The 20,893-nt window shown below is 36.3% G+C and overlaps 2 protein-coding genes across 3 annotated transcripts; both read left to right on the plus strand.

Moving 5' to 3' along the window:
- The first annotated feature begins 1,222 nt into the window (after positions 1 to 1,222).
- Positions 1,223 to 8,166, plus strand: LOC112518579 (U1 small nuclear ribonucleoprotein A-like). Its single transcript, XM_025126328.1, has 5 exons — positions 1,223 to 1,359; positions 1,524 to 1,696; positions 4,219 to 4,312; positions 5,685 to 5,773; positions 7,698 to 8,166. The coding sequence occupies exons 1-5, from the start codon at positions 1,284 to 1,286 to the stop codon at positions 7,989 to 7,991; spliced, it is 726 nt and encodes a 241-aa protein (XP_024982096.1). The 5' UTR covers positions 1,223 to 1,283; the 3' UTR covers positions 7,992 to 8,166.
- A 4,123-nt stretch (positions 8,167 to 12,289) lies between these two features.
- Positions 12,290 to 20,083, plus strand: LOC112518655 (gamma-tubulin complex component 4-like). Of its 2 annotated transcripts, XM_025126429.1 has the most exons (16): positions 12,290 to 12,453; positions 12,874 to 13,165; positions 13,369 to 13,505; positions 14,286 to 14,384; positions 14,481 to 14,601; positions 14,796 to 15,047; positions 15,196 to 15,276; positions 15,360 to 15,443; positions 16,289 to 16,375; positions 16,557 to 16,612; positions 16,677 to 16,871; positions 17,488 to 17,713; positions 17,825 to 17,913; positions 18,019 to 18,172; positions 19,209 to 19,331; positions 19,934 to 20,083. In XM_025126429.1, the coding sequence occupies exons 1-16, from the start codon at positions 12,290 to 12,292 to the stop codon at positions 20,006 to 20,008; spliced, it is 2,235 nt and encodes a 744-aa protein (XP_024982197.1). In that variant the 3' UTR covers positions 20,009 to 20,083. The 2 variants fall into 2 exon arrangements, with proteins under 2 accessions (XP_024982197.1, XP_024982198.1); XM_025126430.1 differs by lacking the exon at positions 15,360 to 15,443.
- The last annotated feature ends 810 nt before the right edge of the window (positions 20,084 to 20,893 follow it).

Raw genomic sequence — 20,893 nt, forward strand, 5'->3', positions numbered from 1 at the left:
TGTTTTGTAATTAAAAGCCCATATCAGTGGTTTTGGAGTTTGGACTGCTTTAAGTTTGGACTTTAAAAGTAAAAAGTTTCTGAAGGTTCCAGGTTTAAATCTAAATAGGGAATAAAAATCCTATATTTAAGTACACAAATTATTTTATTTATTTTCCTTTTCAAGAACACAGATAAAAAAAAAATTGTTTTCCTTTTCTTTTCTCCCCAAAATCGAGAACACAACGTAAATGTATGCGTGATTTGTGCAAGCGTGTTAAAAAAATAACTCAACCCCCACTTGGTTTGCGAGATTGGAATTACATTCCATTCTATTTCCACGTTGGAATTAAAGGAAAGTACGAAATTGAAATCCCGGAATCTGAATAAATGTCATGGGGGATGGTTGAATTTCATGAAATTTTCAGGATTCGTTTGCAATAATGTTATATAAGTTAAAAACATTCGTCTTATAATAATGGATTAATAAAAGACAATTTAATTATTATTTTCAATTATTTATAGTTTGTTCTTATAAATTCAGTTCCACTCCAAATCATATAAATCAAACACACCAAATATTTCAAATCATTTCACAAACCCAAATTTCCATAAACTTAAAACCAAACTCCCATCCAAGCTCAAAGTATTCGTATATGTCTTAGAGCATTTTCAACAAGTATGCTGTATTTTTATATTTCTGTTTCCCTCTTCTTCTAAAATTTTGGAGATTTCTCCATTTTCTATCTTTTTTTTCCCTGTATTTTATAGGAGATTTTAGTATAACTACTGATACAAATTTTTCTGAATCTCAAAAGGGGTGTTTGATAAGAGGTATTAAGCAGTAATCAATGAGAATGAAAATAAAAGAAATTGTTTGATTTTTTATAATATAATGGGTCCATTCCTTCAGAAGTCCAGATTTTCATTCCAGGTTAAACCGAGGGAAATGGAAATTCATTCCCATTTTCATTCTTTGTCATTTTCATATTCATACCTATTTTTATTCCTCTGTCTGAACCAAACGTTTCCTAAATTTTTTAAAATAACATAACTGTATTGTAGATGATTTTAAAGAAAAAACCAATTGTATAGTTTTTTTGAAACGGGCCGTAAAATTGTAGGTGGGTTTACCTATTGAAGCCCAATTTAACTTAGAGCCCAATGAAAAGCAGCCCAATATGAATTGATATTTTGGGCCGGTAATCGTTTTTGAATATCATGCTGGTATTCTTTCCAACTAGAAATTGCTTCTCTACTCTCCGAGCTATTCATCAGCGACTTCGAACGGGAACGATCGCGGATATGGCGGCCAGCGGTGACGTTCCTCTAAATAATACCATATACATCAACAATCTCAACGAGAAAACCAAGCTTGATGGTAAATTCCTTTTCACCTGCGTTGCTAAACGCCATTTTGCCCTAGTTGCTCTTCGTTTATGCTTTTCATTCGATCAATGTTTATTTGAATGTTAACGTTTGTGTGTGTGTGTATGTGTGCAAATGTTTGTGGAAATATAAGCGTGAGTGATTAATTTTTTTCAGAGCTGAAGAAATCGTTGCAAGCGGTTTTCTCGCAATTTGGGAAAATATTGGAGATACTAGCATTCAAAACCCTAAAGCACAAAGGACAGGCTTGGGTTGTTTTTGAGGAAGTTTCGTCTGCCACCAGTGCTTTGAGACAAATGCAGGGATTCCCATTCTACGACAAACCCATGGTGTGTTGAATTTGGTTTCTAATTTTTCTTATTTTTGTTATATACGTCGTGGTTAGATATTATGCTTAGTGTGGATATTGATATTACCTTACTCTTAGTTGGGATTCTTCTACTTTTTTCTTCTTCGTTTAATTGGATTTTAATTCTTTCAACACCATCCAGCTTATTGCTATGAGTAAAAATTTTAATCGCCAGTAATTACAATGAAGTGGAGCCTGAATTTGAGGCTTGAAATGGAGTGCGAGCTGGTTTAGTTCCAAAATTGTAGCTGATTTTTTAGTTCAGTTACAATTCCAAGCTCAATCCCCTACCATGGTGTTGGGGTTTGCAACTATATCTGTTAGTCTTCTGATTAATCCCATCAGGGGATCTAGAGAGAAATGCACTCTTTCCATTCATAGCTTGTCAGGCTAGAAACCTAACCTGAAAAAGTAAAAAATCTGTAGCTCCATGTGCTGAAGGTCTTCAAGGCCTGCAAATCAGTAGCTATTTATGATAAAAACAAAAGCATCATTGATAACATAGAATGTATGATGTACTATGATGTTTGTATATCAGCATGGCACAACTTAGAAGGGTAGTGTTGATATACAAATGTTTGTATATCAGCATATGCATATAGAATTGCAAATAAAAAGAACTCGGTTAGGTGTGTCTAATCACATTAATTATATAAAGACAACTGAAAATGATATAATCTAACAGCCATGGATGAACGATGCTTCCTTGACCTATTCCTGAAGTTTGGGAGCTAAGCAGGAATGAAGGGTAACTGAAAATCTTGTTTTAATCAGGACATAAGATCAAATGGTTGTGGCAAATATCAATTCTGGCGTTGTTGAGTAGTAAAAGAAATGACAGTGTTGACCAAGGAAGTGCATTAATTTTGTTTCCTGTGGAACAAGATTAATCAACTTGATGCCTATGTTTCTATCTGTGAGATTCTTTGAGTGATGTATTACAAGCCCATTTCATACTTGTTAAATACTCTCGAAACAACTTTAACACGCATTTTCACATTCGAAGAGTTCGAGGTTGCATCAGGAGACCAGAGAGAACACTCTTATAAGTAAATAGAAATGTAAATCAGAAATGATAATTAGTATCAGGGTTCTAAAAGGCTCGCCATGGGGTGAGACACGTCTCTGAAGCCACGTTAAACCCCTGTAGCAGCTATGTAAAGCGAGGCGTGCGCCATGGTGTCTTGAGGCAGGTTATGGAGCGAGTGTTTTGGAAGGCATTATTTGACTTAATTTGGATTTTTAATTTTAATTTATTTCAAAATGGTTGTATAATTTTTGTATTTTACGTTGTTATGAGCTCTCTTTGTAAGGTCTCTATATGTATGATATCACTATAAGATTTTTCTTCTTTTAATATGAATTGAAATTGTTAAATATAATTGAGTAATAGTGAAAAACATATAATCATATATATATATATATATATATATAGAGAGAGAGAGAGAGAGAGAGGGAGGATCAAACGAGAACGATGCCTATTTAAAAGAACACGCAAACGGGCGAATCACATGTGATTTTACGCTAACATCACATACAAAATCACGTGATTTAGGTTAGGTGACCTTGTCCGGCGACCTGAAGACGCATCTACAAGTGGCCTGGACACTTTTTTTGACCATTAATGTACAATCACATGTGATTTTGCACGTGATTTGCCTGTTTTCGTGTTCTTTTAAATAGGTATTGTTCTTGTTTGATGGCCTCTATATATATGTACAAATACGATGGGTTGTATTTGAAACAAACTCTCTCTCTCTATCTCTCTCTCTCTCTCTATCTATATATATATATATATATATATATATATATAGATTTGCCGCTTTAACCTACGACTTGAAAAATGCTGTGGCTTCTAAGGCTTGTGTCTTGACCTGTTTGCAATACCATGCTTAATGCCATTTAGAACCTTGATTATTACCTTTAAGTAACATATGAACCTATGGCTAGTGGAAACCATGCACTTTTTTAGGAGTGGATGAATTTTGGTTATGAAATATAGTTAGTGCTTCAACTTATTTCTTGTTTTTATGTTGTTGCCGGGACTATATTGGTGTGTCGTGATGATGCATGATTCCCATCAGTTAACCACTAAGAAATAGCATCATTGAAATATATATGATTTTAATTGAATGTCTTGTCATTTTGCTTCTTGTGTGCTTGGTCATGCATGAGGAGTTGGCCATTCTATATATATATATATGTTGAACATCATATTTAGTTCCTGAGTTGTTTTTTGCCTCCAAAAAATAGGAAGTCTAAATGTATGCAACTCATGGACATGCACTTTTTAATTGAACTCTTGAATATGCTAGTTTGGCAATGTAATCATGTTTCATGCTTGTTGCAACATTATTACCCTTTCACTCGGTAATGTACTGATGAATGCATTATGCAACCAGAAGATGTTTCCATTTTCTTACACATCATGTCCAATCAGAAAGACCTCAGATTCATGTTTTCTTTGACCTATATTAATCTCACTTTACTCTAATGTTACAGAGGATACAGTATGCAAAGACAAAATCAGATGTCATAGCAAAAACAGATGGCACTTTCGTCCCTCGGGAAAAAAGAAAGAGGCACGAGGAGAAAGGTAGCACTTTTGTTTCTTTAACCTGTAGGGATCTTGTGAGGGTTTGAGTTTTTTTATATATCACTTTTTGGTTAAATATAATATGTTACTACACACACACACACACACATATATATATATATATATATTAAAATGCAGTGTGGTACAGCTTGTAATTCAAAACTGCAAAGCAAACCGCATAGTGTGGTTTGCCAAAAATACAAATCATAACCGCATGCAAAATTCTAAACTGCATGATGTGGTGCGGGTGGTTAGTGCAGTTTGATTAACACCCCCAGTTACAGCAGAGAGTAAATTCTCAACCTATTTACTACTTAGGCTTCTAATTGTTTTTCCACCTAGGAACTTATGTTTCTGAGTTTATGGTACATAAAATGCTTCTTCCATGTCTGCCTGGTTAAATTTTCATTCTGCTTCTGTAAACGTGAGGTTGATCTCTTTATGGTTATAATATCTGTCTTTCTTCTTACATTACCTTGAATTGCTTGTTGTCAAGCGATTGGTGGATTATAGCTTAAAAGTGAGCAGTAGTGCTGTTGATGCTTTCTTTGCATTCAATTATCTTTTTTTGGGGGGATGGGTGGGTGGATTAGCAACTGAGACCTGTACTTGATTGGTAGATTTTCTCTTTTCAGTCAATTGATTCCAAGATATCGTGCTTTATGTTCTTTAAGCTTATCGTAGATGCTACCTATGTGTAGAGTATACATGATCATGGCCTGTGGGTTATCACTTGCTTCCAAATGGTTTTGAGTTGGAACCTCATTTATCTAACATGGTATTGGAGCAAGTTTGTTTCACATTTACAAACCCAACCTCTCACTGGGTAGTATGTACGTGTAGGAAACTTTCCTCTGGTTGCGTTCGTGAACACTCCTGTTTGCATAATAGGAATCGGAGAGATGTGAGAGAAACATCAAAACTTGTCAAGAAGTTTCTTTTTGGAAGTTTCCAGGATTCTGAAGAGAAGCTGGAGAGCATGAGAAATTGGAAAATATTACTACTCCATGTCACCTGAATGAAATGTCTATTGTATGCCTTGAGGCAGCTATAGAGGAGAGGGGTGGGGGTGCATGATGAGACTAGTGATCCGACATCGGGATTATTTATCTTATGTGATAAACATGCATGATCATGGGTTACTCTACACCTTCCTGATTGTCTGTGTGTTGGAACCCCTTAGATCAAATACTAGTGTGTTATACTGATTATGAAACAAGTGAGTTTAGCATGAAGACAGAAGGACAGATATAAGTTAGAATATGGGAAATTTGCAAGGTTTTCCTAGCACTGCCTTCTATTATTTGTTTTAGCCATCCATTCTTTATGTTTTATCCTTACTGTCTTATTTTGGTCTTTTCTTATTCAACAGGAAGGAAACGCAAAGGGCAACATGATGCAAATCAAGCATCAACTGGTGCAAATGCTGCTTATGCGGGTGCATATGGTGCTACCCCTCAGGTAAGAATGCTTTGTTTTTAGTACATTCAAATATTCAATCAGATATTGTAGGACTTCTCTGTGGATCTAAGAGCATCTCAAACAGCTCCTCCAAAATTGAGAAAAAATAGATTTTGGAGTTTTTATGCTGGTTTATTTTGCTCCAACAGCTTCTCCAAAATGGAGAAAGTAGGAGAGAAAGGGAAAATTTCTACAAATAATGAGAATCCTCCAAAATTAAATGGAGAAAGAGAGAGAATTGCTTTTTTATTCTTTCCAAGAAAAAACTCCCCAGCCCACCAAAAAAAATGGAGAAGAGAGATTTTTTTTAGAAAAATATTCTCGAATATTTTGATGTTTCCCTCTATCCCAAATTATTTCTCAATAGAAATGACACACAATTATAGACATGCATAATTATTACACTTCTTAGTCGACCAAATGACAACTTTACCTTTAATTAGTTTATCTCTCTTTCACAACGCTTAAATATTTGTGCATTGATTAAGGTTAGATTTGAGAATTTAGTTATCCATTTTTGAAACCGGACACTTATTTTGGGAAAAACATAAATAGAAATGTGGACACTTACTCTAGGACGGAGGGAGTAATATAACTTATATTGGAATCTCCAAAATGGGAAAATGGTTGGAGTTGGAATATTTTCTTTTTGATGATTTTGACTTGTGTTTCTTCATTTTGGAGAAATTATGGAGAAGCTCTAATCTGCCAAAGCTGCATGGTTTGACTTTGAATTGATATAACCTTCCTTATATTGTTTCGTATATGTCTGATTGTTGAATGTATAACACATGGATTCTAGATATAAATGTCTGAAGTTCTTAACCAGCAGATAACAAAATGGTTAAACACCTGAAAATTGTAAGCCATTTGGGGCGGTTGGGTGGGGGTGCCATAGTTTTGTTGGGTGGTGGTGGGTGTGGGGAGCTGTGGTTGTTGGTTGGGTTGGGGTGATCTGAAATGGTGCAACTCAGGGAAAATCTTATAAACGGCTACCCCAGTGGAACTGACAAAAAACAGTTCTCTTTACGATTTTTAGGTTACAGTTCTGAGTTTGTGTTGACACAATATTTGATGCCATGATTATCAAAAGTCATATAGCTACCACACCGATTTCATTCTCCTGCTCTTGATACTTTTCTTCGATAAATATATGCCTTCTTTCGCCTTCTCTTTGTAACTGTACATTTCTAGTTTCTTTTCTGAATTGTAGAAAGACTGAAATTGGTAAGTCCTAGGCCATGTTTAGCGAACTAGTTGGTAGATAAGCTCGCCGTTAACCGATAAACTAGTCATGTTTGGTAAAAAACTAGTTGGTAAACTATATGACATGTTGAAAAATGATTGGAAAAAAGTCCTAGGAGCTTATTGAAAAATTGAAACGCTACTTGAAATACCTTTTCAAATAGGGCTTATTAAATAAGCCCAAAAATTAGCTAGCTTATGGTTGTTCAGGGGCGGAGACACTATGGTGCAAACGGTGGCATGGGCCACCGCTTCATTCCTCTATCGTAGTGTAAATTTTTTAGGGTCGTGAAAGAGGCTACCGTATTATTGTATTCGGTGCAACTGTATATTTTTTTCAATAGTGACACAGTTTCTCTTGGCCGAGTTGCTTTGCACGGTCTTTTCTACCCTTCCAAACGCTGGTTCGAATCTGATTTGTATCATTTCCTTAGTTTTTAGTTTCAAGTTTATTTATATTTCTGAACTTTTTTAAGATAAGAGACTTGAACATAGGACCTCACAGGCTCACATACAAAAAGCCTAACCAATAGACCAATAACGCTTTTGTTGAAAAATATCCATAGCTTCGTTTTTATAGTGAAATGGTGCCACCACTTGAAAAAAATTATAGGTCCGTCTCTGTGGTCCGCAAATATGGCCTTGTATGCCTCTCTCTAATTCTTTTCCGTTGGTGCAGTTATCACAAATACCGTATATGGGTGGTGCTAAATCCGCCATACCAGAGGCCCCGGCTCCACCAAACAACATCTTGTTCATCCAAAATCTTCCTCATCAGACTTCATCGATGATGCTTCAAATGCTATTTGGGCAGCACCAAGGGTTTAAAGAAGTAAGAATGGTTGAAGCTAAACCAGGTATTGCTTTTATCGAGTATGGTGACGAAATGCAGGCAACTGTAGCGATGCATAGTCTCCAAGGGTTCAAGATAAACCCCGATAGCCCTATGTTGATTACGTATGCCAAGAAATAGAATAGATGATGAGTACATCTGGGAATTTTTAGATTCTTGATTTGTTCTGCGATATCTTCTGTCGATTTGTATTGAAGTCGAGTCCATAACTTGAATCTGGACACGTGAACGACATAAATCCAGGACCATGATGCCGTTGTTGTTCACCCGGTTAATCTGTAGGTTGCATCTTTTCCTTGAAGTATATATAATATTTATATAGGGCAAATAGTCACGAACAATGTTTAAACCCTTAACCCTCTAGGAAGACTAGGCCAATGACCCTTTGGTCTGTAGGTTGCATCTTACTTATGAGTGTGAACTTGTCTTTTCACATAAAATCTCATCTTTTTTTAAGTATATTATATATATACGGCAAATAACTACACACTCCCTGTCATTGGTAACATTTGAGTCTGACCTCTAGAGAGGCTACGCTTTACTGGTAAAATTTTATTTTTTTTCAAAAGTATATAATATTTATATAAAACAAATAATCACACACGCTTCTTAACATCAGTGAGGCTTGAACCGATTGACCTAAAAAAGACTAGGATTTATTGGTAATCTGAATATGTGGAGGTTGGAGGGTGAAATTGTCTTTTCATGTAAAATCTTCCAAAGGCATATGTAAGCAAGATTGTCGAGTGGTACATTTAAGGAAATTGCAAGTGTCAAATGGAGAATCTGGTAACGTCGTGTAGCTGTCTATTGTTCACACACATACAAGTCAAACGCATGCATCAAGTTGGGTTGAATTTTTTTTGTTCTCAAAGGGTATTATTGGCAATTCGTACTCTTATTTATTTTTACAGATTTGCGCAAAGGCACCTCAACACGCTACCCCCACCCCCACCCTCATCAAATTTATAGTTACCTCATCACAACACTAAATATCTGATGCTAGTATTACTTCGTTCAGAATCTAATCGTAAAACGGTTGTCTCTGTGAAGATCTTTGACTTGTGAAAAGTGTGAAAAAAAAAACAAGAGTCGAGAATGATGAATATTTGAAAAACTGGTTCGATAGGAACAGATACATGAAAAATATAACTAATTTAATGTAGTTACACTCCTAATCTAACTTACTAATTCTCATCAGGTTATCATCTCAAATAATCACCTCATGAAAAACCATTTACTTTATAGTCACCTTACACTTTTTTCTTTATAAAACAGCAAAGAAACCGCAAGTCAACGCTGCAAGACACTTTTCATTGTGGATTCTAATAAAATATGATGCATCCACTGTAAAGAGCATTAAGAAAACGACAAGTTGCAGTATCGTAGTCACTTGCATCTACGCACAAAAAACAAGCCAAAGTTGCAAGCTGTGAAACCGCAAGAAAAAGAGCTTTTGCGGTTTCTTGACTATTTTGTGAGAAAATTCTGTCAGGAGGTTATAAAGTAATTTTTTTTTCCTGATGTGATTATTATGATGATAACCCGTCAACTCTAGCTACATTTCTCCACGCCACCCCCACTTTGTTAACTAAATCTTACGTCTTCATGAGCTCCTATCAGAGGTCATGTCTAAACCTTCACACTTTTCGCTCCTCGATCGTCACACTTTCTATCCTCCTTACTGAAGTCGCCATTTGTCTTTTACTAACACAACCAAACCACCGTAATTTGTCTCGTATGTTGGGACTCAACTAAAATCTATAAAAAGTTCTTTATGGATTAAATACAGGTTTATGTACTTTTCACTATTTCATACTACTTTTGACTGGGATATACTAAGGGGTTGTTTGTTTACCTCTTAATATTTTCATTAAGAGGCAACCTATGAACCATTAAGAGGTGAATTTTGTTTGACAAAAAAAGTTTGTCTCCTAATGGTTCTAAAACCCTCTGAATGATTTTGTTTCCTGCGCCTACCTTAACCATTCAACACCCTATTTTATTTGTAAACAATTACCAAACCATTATATATTCCATTTTGCACCATATCATGAGAGTCTCCTAATCATTCTAACCACTTAATAATTCTACACAAAACCATTCAACAATTGTCGAACATGTTTCGTTTTGCAACATGTAATCAAAGAGATTGTCAACAACACGCAAAACAAAGTAACATAACCCCATGGCTACAGAATGAGAGCATGTTTTCTGTCCCTATGAGATCATCATGATGCAACTCTTAAAACCTCCATAGACCAACTATATAAATGCACCAATACCCAAGAAGACAACCATAAAACTACACTTTGTGTTCATGTTCTATGTCTTATCATATCACATTATAATTCAGACGAGTGATATCTGCTACAGATTATACAATATTTTGGACGAGTGATATCTGTTGGAGATGCAGGGCACGTGCAACAAACTCAATTCCAGTGTTAGTTGCACATGCTCTTCCTCTCCAACGTAAATTAGTCGTCTCATCACGCTTCCTGTTACGTTTCACATGCATGGCAATGTCGTCTATGAGTATGCTTACTGATTGATATAATGTCGTTCAATATATGTTTAGTTGTTACTTTAACTTGTCTTTTGATGAATACAATGTTTTGATTTACACCCGTCAACTAAAATGGGGAAGCAAATCGTTTTAAGCATCGAACTTTTGGGGACTTGAAGATGAATATAACCTTTTGATTTTACACTGTGGTTTAATAATTAAAGTGTTTGACAACTGATCACGGGATATTCGCAAGAATAATCATACCTGAGGAGGACCCATCATAAAACAGCCAACTTTTTGCAAAGTAGCATAGACTGACGACCCGTTTACAAGTTTCTTTTTCTTGCAAAACCCTTTTTGTTGGCCAGTTACGTTTTGGCATAACAATATTAGGTTTGGGCAAAACCCCTTAAAGTTTTACTTAAAATGGGTTCACAATATTAGGTTTTGACAGAACAATTTTTCTTAGTGGGCCTATAAAACATAAAAACACTGAAAAGATTAGGGATTTTTCAATTTCTTTTTTGTTGAAACTAGTGACTATTTTGGGTCGGTTAGCAAAAACTTGGCTATTTTTATGACGTCTATCGTTTGCCTCTATGGTAGAATCAGACCGCGGGGGGGGGGGGATTTTTATTTTGCTAGGCCCATAGATAAAAAACCCAGCTGGAAACGGCTGCTAATACCCCGTAGGCTGAGGGGCCCTGACTCACCCTCCGTGGACGAACCTTGCGGAGGAACCCTTTACCTACCCACCTGTGTCGGTTTCGGGTACATGTACATGTACCCTTTTGTTTTTGTTTTCCCTAATCCTCCCTTAGCATTTAGGAATAGATGAACTCTATAAGCCTCGTTTTATTAACAAGATTTATCACTAAAATAAAATTTTCATTTTTCTTGCTCCTTGTTCTAACCGATATCAGTATTGATGTTTTTTTTATTTGAAATCGAAGCAATTGGATGTCCAATTCTTGCCTCTCGATTCTATGAGAATTTTTATGAAAACAAGAAGAAAACAAAGAAAAAAGAGGACCTGTTGAATTCCAAGTAATTTAATTTGTGACGATCATACACAGAAAGTTTGTACATCAATTAGTAGGTATGGGAGGATTAATGTCGGATCCCCAAGGGCAGACCGGATGACTCTATGAAAATAACGTTGATACTTGATAAATCGATCCGAGATTTTGTTGTTTTCGTTCTTATGATTTACAATTTTTGCTGTTTGTTTCTATGGTTCACAATTATTTTGCTATTTTCATCCCACATACTTAAAGATAGAAGCTAGTCTTAGTTTCAGGGACGAAAACAACATCGAATTGCAAACTCTATAAACGAAAATCATAATTTCAAAATCCTGAGGACAAGATTCGTAATTTTTAATAACCACAGGGATAAAAAACCGTAACTTAGGGGCCGTTTACCAAACACTTACCCGAGTAAGCGCTTAATAAGTCACGTTACCTCACGGATGAATATGATAAGGACTAAGAATCTTACCCAGTAAGAGCGAGACAAAGACCATGAGTCTTACCCGATAAGTGAGGGCGACGACTCTTACCATGGTAAGCACTTATCGGGTGAATTGTTGCATACAATGTCGTTTTCATGGATTAAAATCTTACCCGATAAATAAATAATAGTTTTAAATTTTACCGATAAGTACTTACCGGGTAAGTGTTTGATAATCGGCTCCATTCTCTGTCAAAAACGGGCTTCTAAAATTGGGCTGGACCCGGTTGGTTTCCAAACGGGCCACAAAAATACGAACGAGAGCCTGCATTTTCGAAATTCAGTTAACCGGCGATTTCGCGTCGATCATCTTCATCCTTCCGACAATTTTAGCAAACGATCGTCTCAATCTTCCTGTTGTTCTGATGTGAGTGTGTGAAATTGATGATTTGAGATGCTACACGAACTCCTACTGGCACTGTTAGGGTATACTGGAGACCTAATTATCGATGAGAGGGAATTCCGGCAAACCGTCGGCTTCTCACCGGAGGACTCCATGCCCAATCAATGTACCTTCAAAGTTGCTCCTGATATTTCTTTTATTCAACCCTCCGAAAGGTATTTCTCATCTTCTGTGAGCTGAAGGCTTTCACAGGATAGGATGTTACGAATCGAAGGGAAAAAAGAAAAGTTCTACAACAAGCCTGAATTGAACTATATCCTTCTGTAAACAAGGAGAACAATGTGACAATTTGCGCTTTTGTAGGCTGTTGTTAATTTCTGGGAGAGGCTAAGTAATGGTTAAGAGTTTATCAAGTGATGGTGATATCTAATGATAACAGAGAAGAACGTATTTATCACTGATTGAATTTAAAATTGGAGCTATTTTACCTGCTTGTATTCAGTTTTGGAAATTTGTAATGGTCTGAAATATGGCCTTTAGAACTAAGCCGGCAATAGTTTGTAGCTTTATATGAAAGTCATAGTATTTTCATTGTTTTCATTGTTATAATGCATGGTGTTGCTAATGAGATGCAGGGATATCATTGAGAATATAATTACATTGGGGTTTTACTACCGTGAACTTGATCGATTTGCCACAAAGTCCCGGAATCTAAGCTGGATAAAGTCTGGGAATGAGTCTTCTGTGTCACGTGCTTCTGAGATATTGAAAGAGACAAGGGACAATCAGAGTGTTTATAGGAGGGCTATTGCAAATGGCGTAGTGGAAATTCTTTCTGTTTACCGATCTGCCGTTTTGCATATTGAACAGAAGTTGCTGTCGGATTCTTTACCCATTTTGGCTACAGTTACTCAAGGCCTGAATAAGGTGGAATTTGAATTTTCTTGTATTGTAGTTTAATAATTTTGGTTTCTTCTTATGTCTTTAGGCTTCTAAGTATAGAGGTTGGATTGTTCGAGTCCCACGGAACTTTCTGGCAGACTTGGCTTCTGCAGTATATGTTGATTGCATATAGTCTTCGGTAGCACTTTTATGTTCTTTGAGCTCTCATTGGTGGATGGTTATTGTAGTTTCTTGTTTTCTTGCCTCCTCTTTATGAGCTAATTATTGAGATTGAGCGCGATGGTATCCATGGAGGGAAACTTCTTAATCTTCTGTATAAACGATGCCATTGTGGGGTGCCAGAGCAGCAGGCATGTGTTCAGCGGTATGATATTCTTCTGGCATCTAGTTTTTTATCGTCATCCCTTAACTTTTTTTCGTTTGCGTTTCTGTTATAGTTAGCAAAAGTACGTATAAGAACTGGAGAGTAAATAGGATAAGTGAAGAAGAATTAATTGTTGACCGCATGAAAGATATATAAACAAATTGTACTTCTGGGTTACTTGACGACCTCAAAATGTTTCTTAGTCAGAACAGACCCTTTCTGTAAATGGAGGAAACTTCCAGATGGAATCATCTGAAGAAGAGAGAGATCTCAGAAGAAAGAGAAACTTATATTAAATCCTCAGAATGCAACTATTCCAACTTTCCTGTAGTCCAGTAGTAGATATGAAAAGATCAATACCAATCTTAGCCCTAAACTGCATAGGTCTTAGACAATGAGTCCGAAAGGCTGTAAAATATAAAATGCAAATATTGCAAATGGAACAGAGGCAATTTACATATCTTTTCCGACATGAGTGAAGTCCCTGCACTGGGAAGCCGAACTGTATAACTTTGGAAGTCACATATAATGCCATAAGATGGTATAAGACCAAGGTCTCGTAATTTTATTTTATGTTATTTTAAGGACATATTTATTCTTGATTTTCATACAGAATGTCATTTAATGACTACCAATAGAAATATCATCCATCAAATTTGTTGTCCCGTTACTGTGATTCTTATTGCTATGCATATGCTAAAAATTTCAAGAGCAAGGAAATGTTAATGTACTTGCAAATTAATGTAAACCAACTTTTTTTTCTTTTCATTGTGAATATAGACTTCTTTGGCATGGACATCAGGTCATGTACAATCAACTTGCATGTTGGATGTTATATGGGATTCTTCATGACCAATACGGAGAATTTTTCATCAGCAGGTAACTAGTTGTCTTCTGTAGTTGTCTCACATTGATCTGGAGAGATGTGATACAGATGACAGCTGTCTGAAAGAGGATGTTGGTTAATGCTTTTAGGCAGCAAGAAGGAAAGTCTGAGAATGAAATGACTCACATTGACAATATTCAAAAGATGGCACAAATGTCTGTTAGTGATGGATCTTTAAATGATTGGTACATGGGATTCAATATATCCTTGGTATGCAATAGTTTGTATCTAATATCTATTTATATTATCTTCAAGATATACCGTTTTATTGATACTATACTAGAAGTTCTAATTTGCTGAAATACATGAATGTTAAAACTGATTTTTAGTTTTGTTCATTTATATCAAACTTCAAGTGATTTCTACACTTGGCAAACTTCTTGATTTCCAACATCTTCTTGCAGGATATGTTACCAGAATACATTCCGGTGCAGGTGGCAGAATCCATTCTTTTTGCTGGAAAAGCAATCAGGGTTCTTCGAAATCCAAGTTCTGCCTTCCGATCTGTGGATGTGTTATCTCATCAGGCAACTGGGCCACAAACATTAAAAGAATCTCTGAGGAATGAACCCTCATCAAATACAAAGTTGACAGGTGATGAATTATTGCCACAATCAGAGGCTGATAAGATTGAATCAATGCTTAAAAATCTGCAGGTCTTTATCCTTTTGACAATATCATCAATTCTTGTTATTGCTAAGCATAGTTGTATACTTATATTTTTCAGCTTATATATTGCTAAGCATAGTTGTATGCTTTTATGGACCTTTTCTCCGTCTGAAATTTTAGATTCTCTTTTTACAGGAATCATCTGAGTTCCACAAAAGATTATTTGAAGAGGCCATTGGTTCAATCAGATCTATTGCAGCCAATCATCTTTGGCAGGTAGAGATGTGGCATGCTTTTATCTGTCTTTGTAGTTCCACTTCAGTCATTAAGTATCTAACTTTTTTCATCCATACTTGTAGCTTGTAGTTGTCCGCGCTGATCTAAATGGGCATTTGAAAGCTATCAAAGATTATTTTCTTCTAGCAAAAGGTGATTTCTTTCAGGTAATTGATTGCTACTTCATTAGTGTTCCTTTTCTTCAGTATGTTGTGTTTTTTATAGTTTCTTTTTGGTGCTTCCTTGGAACGTGAGTCGTCCTTCAAATCAGAAACCAAGTACATAGACTGGCTAAAATTGTTCTTCGCAAATTGATTCAGCCAATATCATCAGATAATTGTTAGGTTACGTCTGCATATAGATTTTGTTGAATATGCAGATTACCCTTTTACGAATACCAGGTAACCAGGGCAATGCCAAAAGACTTAAACATTGAGTAAGGACACCCTGAATATGCTGCTGGCTTGGTAACTTTGAGGTGTTGTCATAACAGGAATTTTCGAATTCATAACCGTTCAACAAAACTGAAATCTACCATTTATTCTTGTCCATATATGACGAGCATGTTGGTTACTGAGGCTGTTCTTTCATTAAAGTATTTGCTTGAAATTTCCTTCCACGTATAAGTAGCTGCATCTTAACATGTTAATTTATTTAGAACTCATTTGATGATTGACATCAGAAGCCCAGTATGTTGCAACTCTCTCTATACCATGTTTCTGTTAACGGTATACTTATGAAGTTCATTCAAACCGCTCTTATGACTATGTTCTTTATTTTTGCCTTGTTTTTTTTCTATAGCACAATAAAACATACAGCAGTTATAATGGTGCCATTTTTCTTAAATAAATGGAGTAATTTAGCCTTGGTTTTTACTTCACGTTTCCACCTCATGTGCATTCATTTTGTGGCACACAAGCCTGCCATGGAAAATTACGTATACCCTTTTGGTTTCTCATCAATGCTTTTTATGCTTTTATGTAAACTTAATGAAACTTCAATTGTATGCCAGAGCTTTCTTGAGGGAAGTCGTCAGTTGATGCGGTTACCGCCTCGGCAGTCAACTGCTGAAGCAGATCTTATGGTTCCGTTTCAGATGGTAATTTAGTTCTGTGTATCTATTATCCGGCAATTGTTTTAGTTGTAAGTGATGTCTTCTCTTCGGGATGAGGGTTGTTACTGAGATTTGTATATGGTTTTTATCAAGATCAGATATTCTCCACTTCATTTGGACCATAAGCAGATTTAAAGAGAAATATGTTTGCATACTTCTAATGCAGGCCATAACGAAGACTATCAGTGATGAAGATAAATATTTTTCAAGAGTGTCATTGCGGTGAAATACTATGCAGTCAAATAGTTACATTTGTTTTATCAGACAAATAGTTATATTAATAACTACTTCCTGCTTTTAGGGTCAACATTAGGTCTTCCCAAGTAGATGTTCGGGAGCCAACAACTTTTGCCAATGGAGGTCCCAGTGCCATATCTGATACTTCATCAGAGATGTCCCTAGATGCCTGGGATGGTATTGCCCTAGAATATTCTGTTGATTGGCCCTTGCAGTTGTTCTTTACACAAGAGGTGCTCACAAGGTATCGTTGATTTTACTAATTACACATTCCTAGTTTTTGCTAGCTGCCAAGGTTGTACCATTATAATAGGAACTCCCAGTTTTGTGGCAAATGCTACCCTTTTTTGTCATTTCTTCGCATGTACCCACAGTAGCATTCAAGTAATATCCTTTGATTTCATTTGTTTCTTGTGCTTTATAAATAGCTCCAGCACACCTCCTTCTCCATCCTTTTTTCAGAAATCCCATAACTTGGGCCCTGTTTTAGAACATTTAGGCTATGTGTGGCAAAATAGCTGATAAGTTGGCTGTTGGCACATGTTAAAAAGTTAGCTGTCTGCACATGTTAAAATGACCTAAAAACACATGTTAAAAAGTTAATTACGAAAATATAAGGGGAAAAATTGGAAAAAGAGTGCCAAAAAACCCCTGGAGCTTATTGAAATGCTACTTGAAGTATCAAAAAGCTAGCTTATATCTAACCAAGGGGGGAGGGTTCATTAAGCTTAAAAAATAAGCTAGCTTATGTTGCCAAAGATGGCCTTAAAGTTGTCCTTTTTAACGCATTTATTTAAAGGGGCAGACTTCTGCTGTTCATGGTTTCTGGACTTGTGTGTTTATGAGTCAGCATGCTCCAGGTACACCAGGATCTTTCAGTATTTACTCCGGTTGAAGCGAACCCAAGTGGAATTGGAAAAGTCATGGGAATATGTAATGTATCAAGATCACTCAGATTTTGCTAAACGTCGTAGTGACCCTAAAGATGGCAAAACATCTCAACAAAGACGGCAACGCTTTAGACCAATGTTGAGGGTTAGAGAGCAGATGGCGTTCTTGATACGGAATCTTCAGTTCTATATACAGGTAGGATTATGTGCGAACTCTGAGTTCCATGAAGTATTGTGATGATTTTACATTTTAGTATCTGTTATCAAGTGTTTTGCAGCCATTCATATTTACTTGTCTTGTTATCAGGTGGATGTGATAGAATCTCAGTGGAACAGATTGCTGGCTCGTATAAAGGAATCGCGGGATTTCACTGATTTGGTGGGATTCCATCAAGCGTGAGTTAAAGATACACGTTTTATTGCATCATGCTTTTTAAGGTCTAATTGTTATTACATACATGTGTTTTTTTTTCTGCTAAAATTTTGCTGTATGTGATGTAGATACTTGTCGGCTTTGATATCACAATCTTTCTTGGATATTGGCTCAGTCTCAAGAATATTGGATGGAATCATGAAGCTGTGCTTGCAATTCTGCTGGAAGATTGAGAGCCAAGAAACTGATGTAAGCATCGAAGAATTGGAGCGTATAACTGAGGTGATTTGAATTGCTATTCTGCTTTTTTTCTTTCGACAATTTGAATAAAATGCGACTAGTGAGCTCTTTATAACCAATAACTTCCACGTTGGTCTTATGTTGATTTGGAGGTTATCGGGCTAGCGAAAAACCCCGACTTAAGTATATAATATTTATATACGGCAAATAGAACAAATAAACTCACACACCCTCCTCACCTTTGGTGAGGTTTGAACCCTTGACTTCCTAGAAGGCCAAGGACTCACATACCGCTAGACCAAAGGCCCTTTGGTGACTTGCGAAGAAGTTGTTGGGAGTTATGAGCTAAACTGGGAAGTTTGTGAATTCTTTAATTTTTTTTGGTTTTATGGACTTCAAAAGAAACTAGAGTGCATGAAACATAGGAAAGTAGGCTGCAAATCATATAGAAACCGTTAAAAGTTAGAAACCATGAAAACCGGTTTCATATATGAAACAACACTGTGAAACCAAACCCATGAAAATCAACAAAAAATCATTCAGTGTGTTTGATTTTAAGCTATGATTTATATTGTTTAACAGGTTTTGTTCTTGTGTGTGAGTATGAGTGTATGTTTCAGGTATAAACATATTTTTGTGTTTTTTCCCACGCAAAACGTTCATTGATGTTTCATCTATGAAACAGCGCTGTATGAACATTGCATGTTCACATGTGTCATTTCATCTACGAAACAATACATACAAACTGGTTTTTATGGTTTCTTACTTTTAGACTATTTTTATATGATTTCCCCCTAGGTTAGTATTTGAAGAACAAGACTTTGTGCGAACAGGCAAAAACAGTAAACAGTAGTTGTACCGGTCAACAATAGCACATCAATTGATCTGCTTTTTGGAAGTGTGTACATGTATATACGGCAAAAGGCAAAACTCACAAATTCTTTCACCTCAAGGGAGGTTAGGAACTACCAGTAACCCGAGTACCACGACCCTTTGGTCAAACTGATATTCTTTGTGAATGACAGTTGCATTTCCACAATTCCACTTTAGTTGTTTGGTATGTTTTTTATATCTACAGGAATTTAGCAGCAAATCAAATTCCCTGTACACCATATTGCGTAGCAGCAGGCTTTCCGGCAGTCAACGAGCCCCGTTCCTTAGGCAGTTCCTTTTGCGTCTAAACTTTAATTCCTACTATGAGGTAATAATAACCTTTAGGTTTTCTGTACGATATTTTCAGGGTTATGATAAATGCACCATGTTATACTAATTTCTTCCTCACACCTATCAACATCAAACCCCTCTTTTAGGAAATGCATGATTTGACCTGATTTTGACATAAAAGATGTGAGTACCGCTATTTGCATCCTTTTATGTCAGAATCAAGATAATTTATGTATTGGGAATGTACAATGTAGATCTTGATGTTGATGTGCGTGAGGAGGAAATTTATAGGTATGGGTGTATTTAGTAATATATGGGGGGTTGGGTTCCGGTGAGAAGAAGAGTTAAGATGAGAAACGTAAGGAGGGATTTTCACCCTTAGATGCATATTAGGATGAGATGCACCGGATCACTTCCCGCATCAAACGCAATTCATGGGTGGGTTTGAGATTAAAGATGATCAACGGTCCAGATCCCTTCTTACGCTTTTCACTTTAACTCTCTTTCTCACATGATCCTTTACCTATGTAAGGGTGCATTTAGCCTACCCCAAAAGGGGTGCATGTAACAACTTCTATTTTTATTAAAGATTCCGTCAACCAATAGTTTTGTTCTTTTTTTTGTATTTGATTTCAACAGGCAAATGCCCAAGGTGGTATGAATGTCATCAAACCACAACCAACAGTCCCGGCCTTCCTACGCTTGCAGCTCTAAATCTCGCTGATCCACTCGGTTAGTTGCTTTCTTCTTTTCCATATTCGAGTTTGGGTACCAAGTTGTCCATGTGATACCCTAGCTGTTAAGGTCTCTTCTTTCTGTGTGCAAACTTAGACAATCAATCCTCCAAAGCTTAATAAAAAAATGGGAACTTTGTTACTCAAATGTGAACTAAAAAGCGATAATTGATTGACAAGTGCATTGCTGGTATAATCCTACAGAACCAAACAGTGGCTAGAAAACAACTAACAGTTTGCTAACCAAATGACTGGTTCCTGATAAAAATAAAAGTGCCTCCTACTCCTAGAAAACTATTTACAAAAGAGAGGACCCCATGAGAAAAAAAACCATTAAGAATATTACTATAAAATCGATTAGAAACACAAATAGGAGATAAATATATGATATTTAACCCAAAAAACACAAGTCATCACAAATATATATATATATATATATATATATATTTACACACATATATAGAGGTGGAGATTTAAACGAGACCTCTAGTTTGCGAATATGTAAAAACATCATTACTATGTGTGATAATACATGTGTTGTGCACACGACTTGGCATGCGACCTACATCGTGCCAAAGGTCGCATGCGTCTCTGATTTAGTATCTCACATATGATGGATTTTATTATCATATCAAGAATACCCTTCTCACAGGTTATGCACATGAGGGAGTCTATCGGTGTGCGGACGACTTGGCCTGCAACCTAGGTTACATCAAAGGTCGTTTGTGTCTCTGATTTAGTATCACACGGGATGGAATATAGTAATACATGTGATTGACTAAAATAAAAAATGTTCTTGTGTTTTCATAAAATAAAGGTGTTCTCATTTGAACATTTCCACAAACACACCCACCCACCCACACCC

Source organism: Cynara cardunculus (assembly GCF_001531365.2).
Source record: "Cynara cardunculus var. scolymus isolate 2C chromosome LG 9, CcrdV1, whole genome shotgun sequence".
NCBI classification, from domain to species: Eukaryota; Viridiplantae; Streptophyta; class Magnoliopsida; order Asterales; family Asteraceae; genus Cynara; species Cynara cardunculus.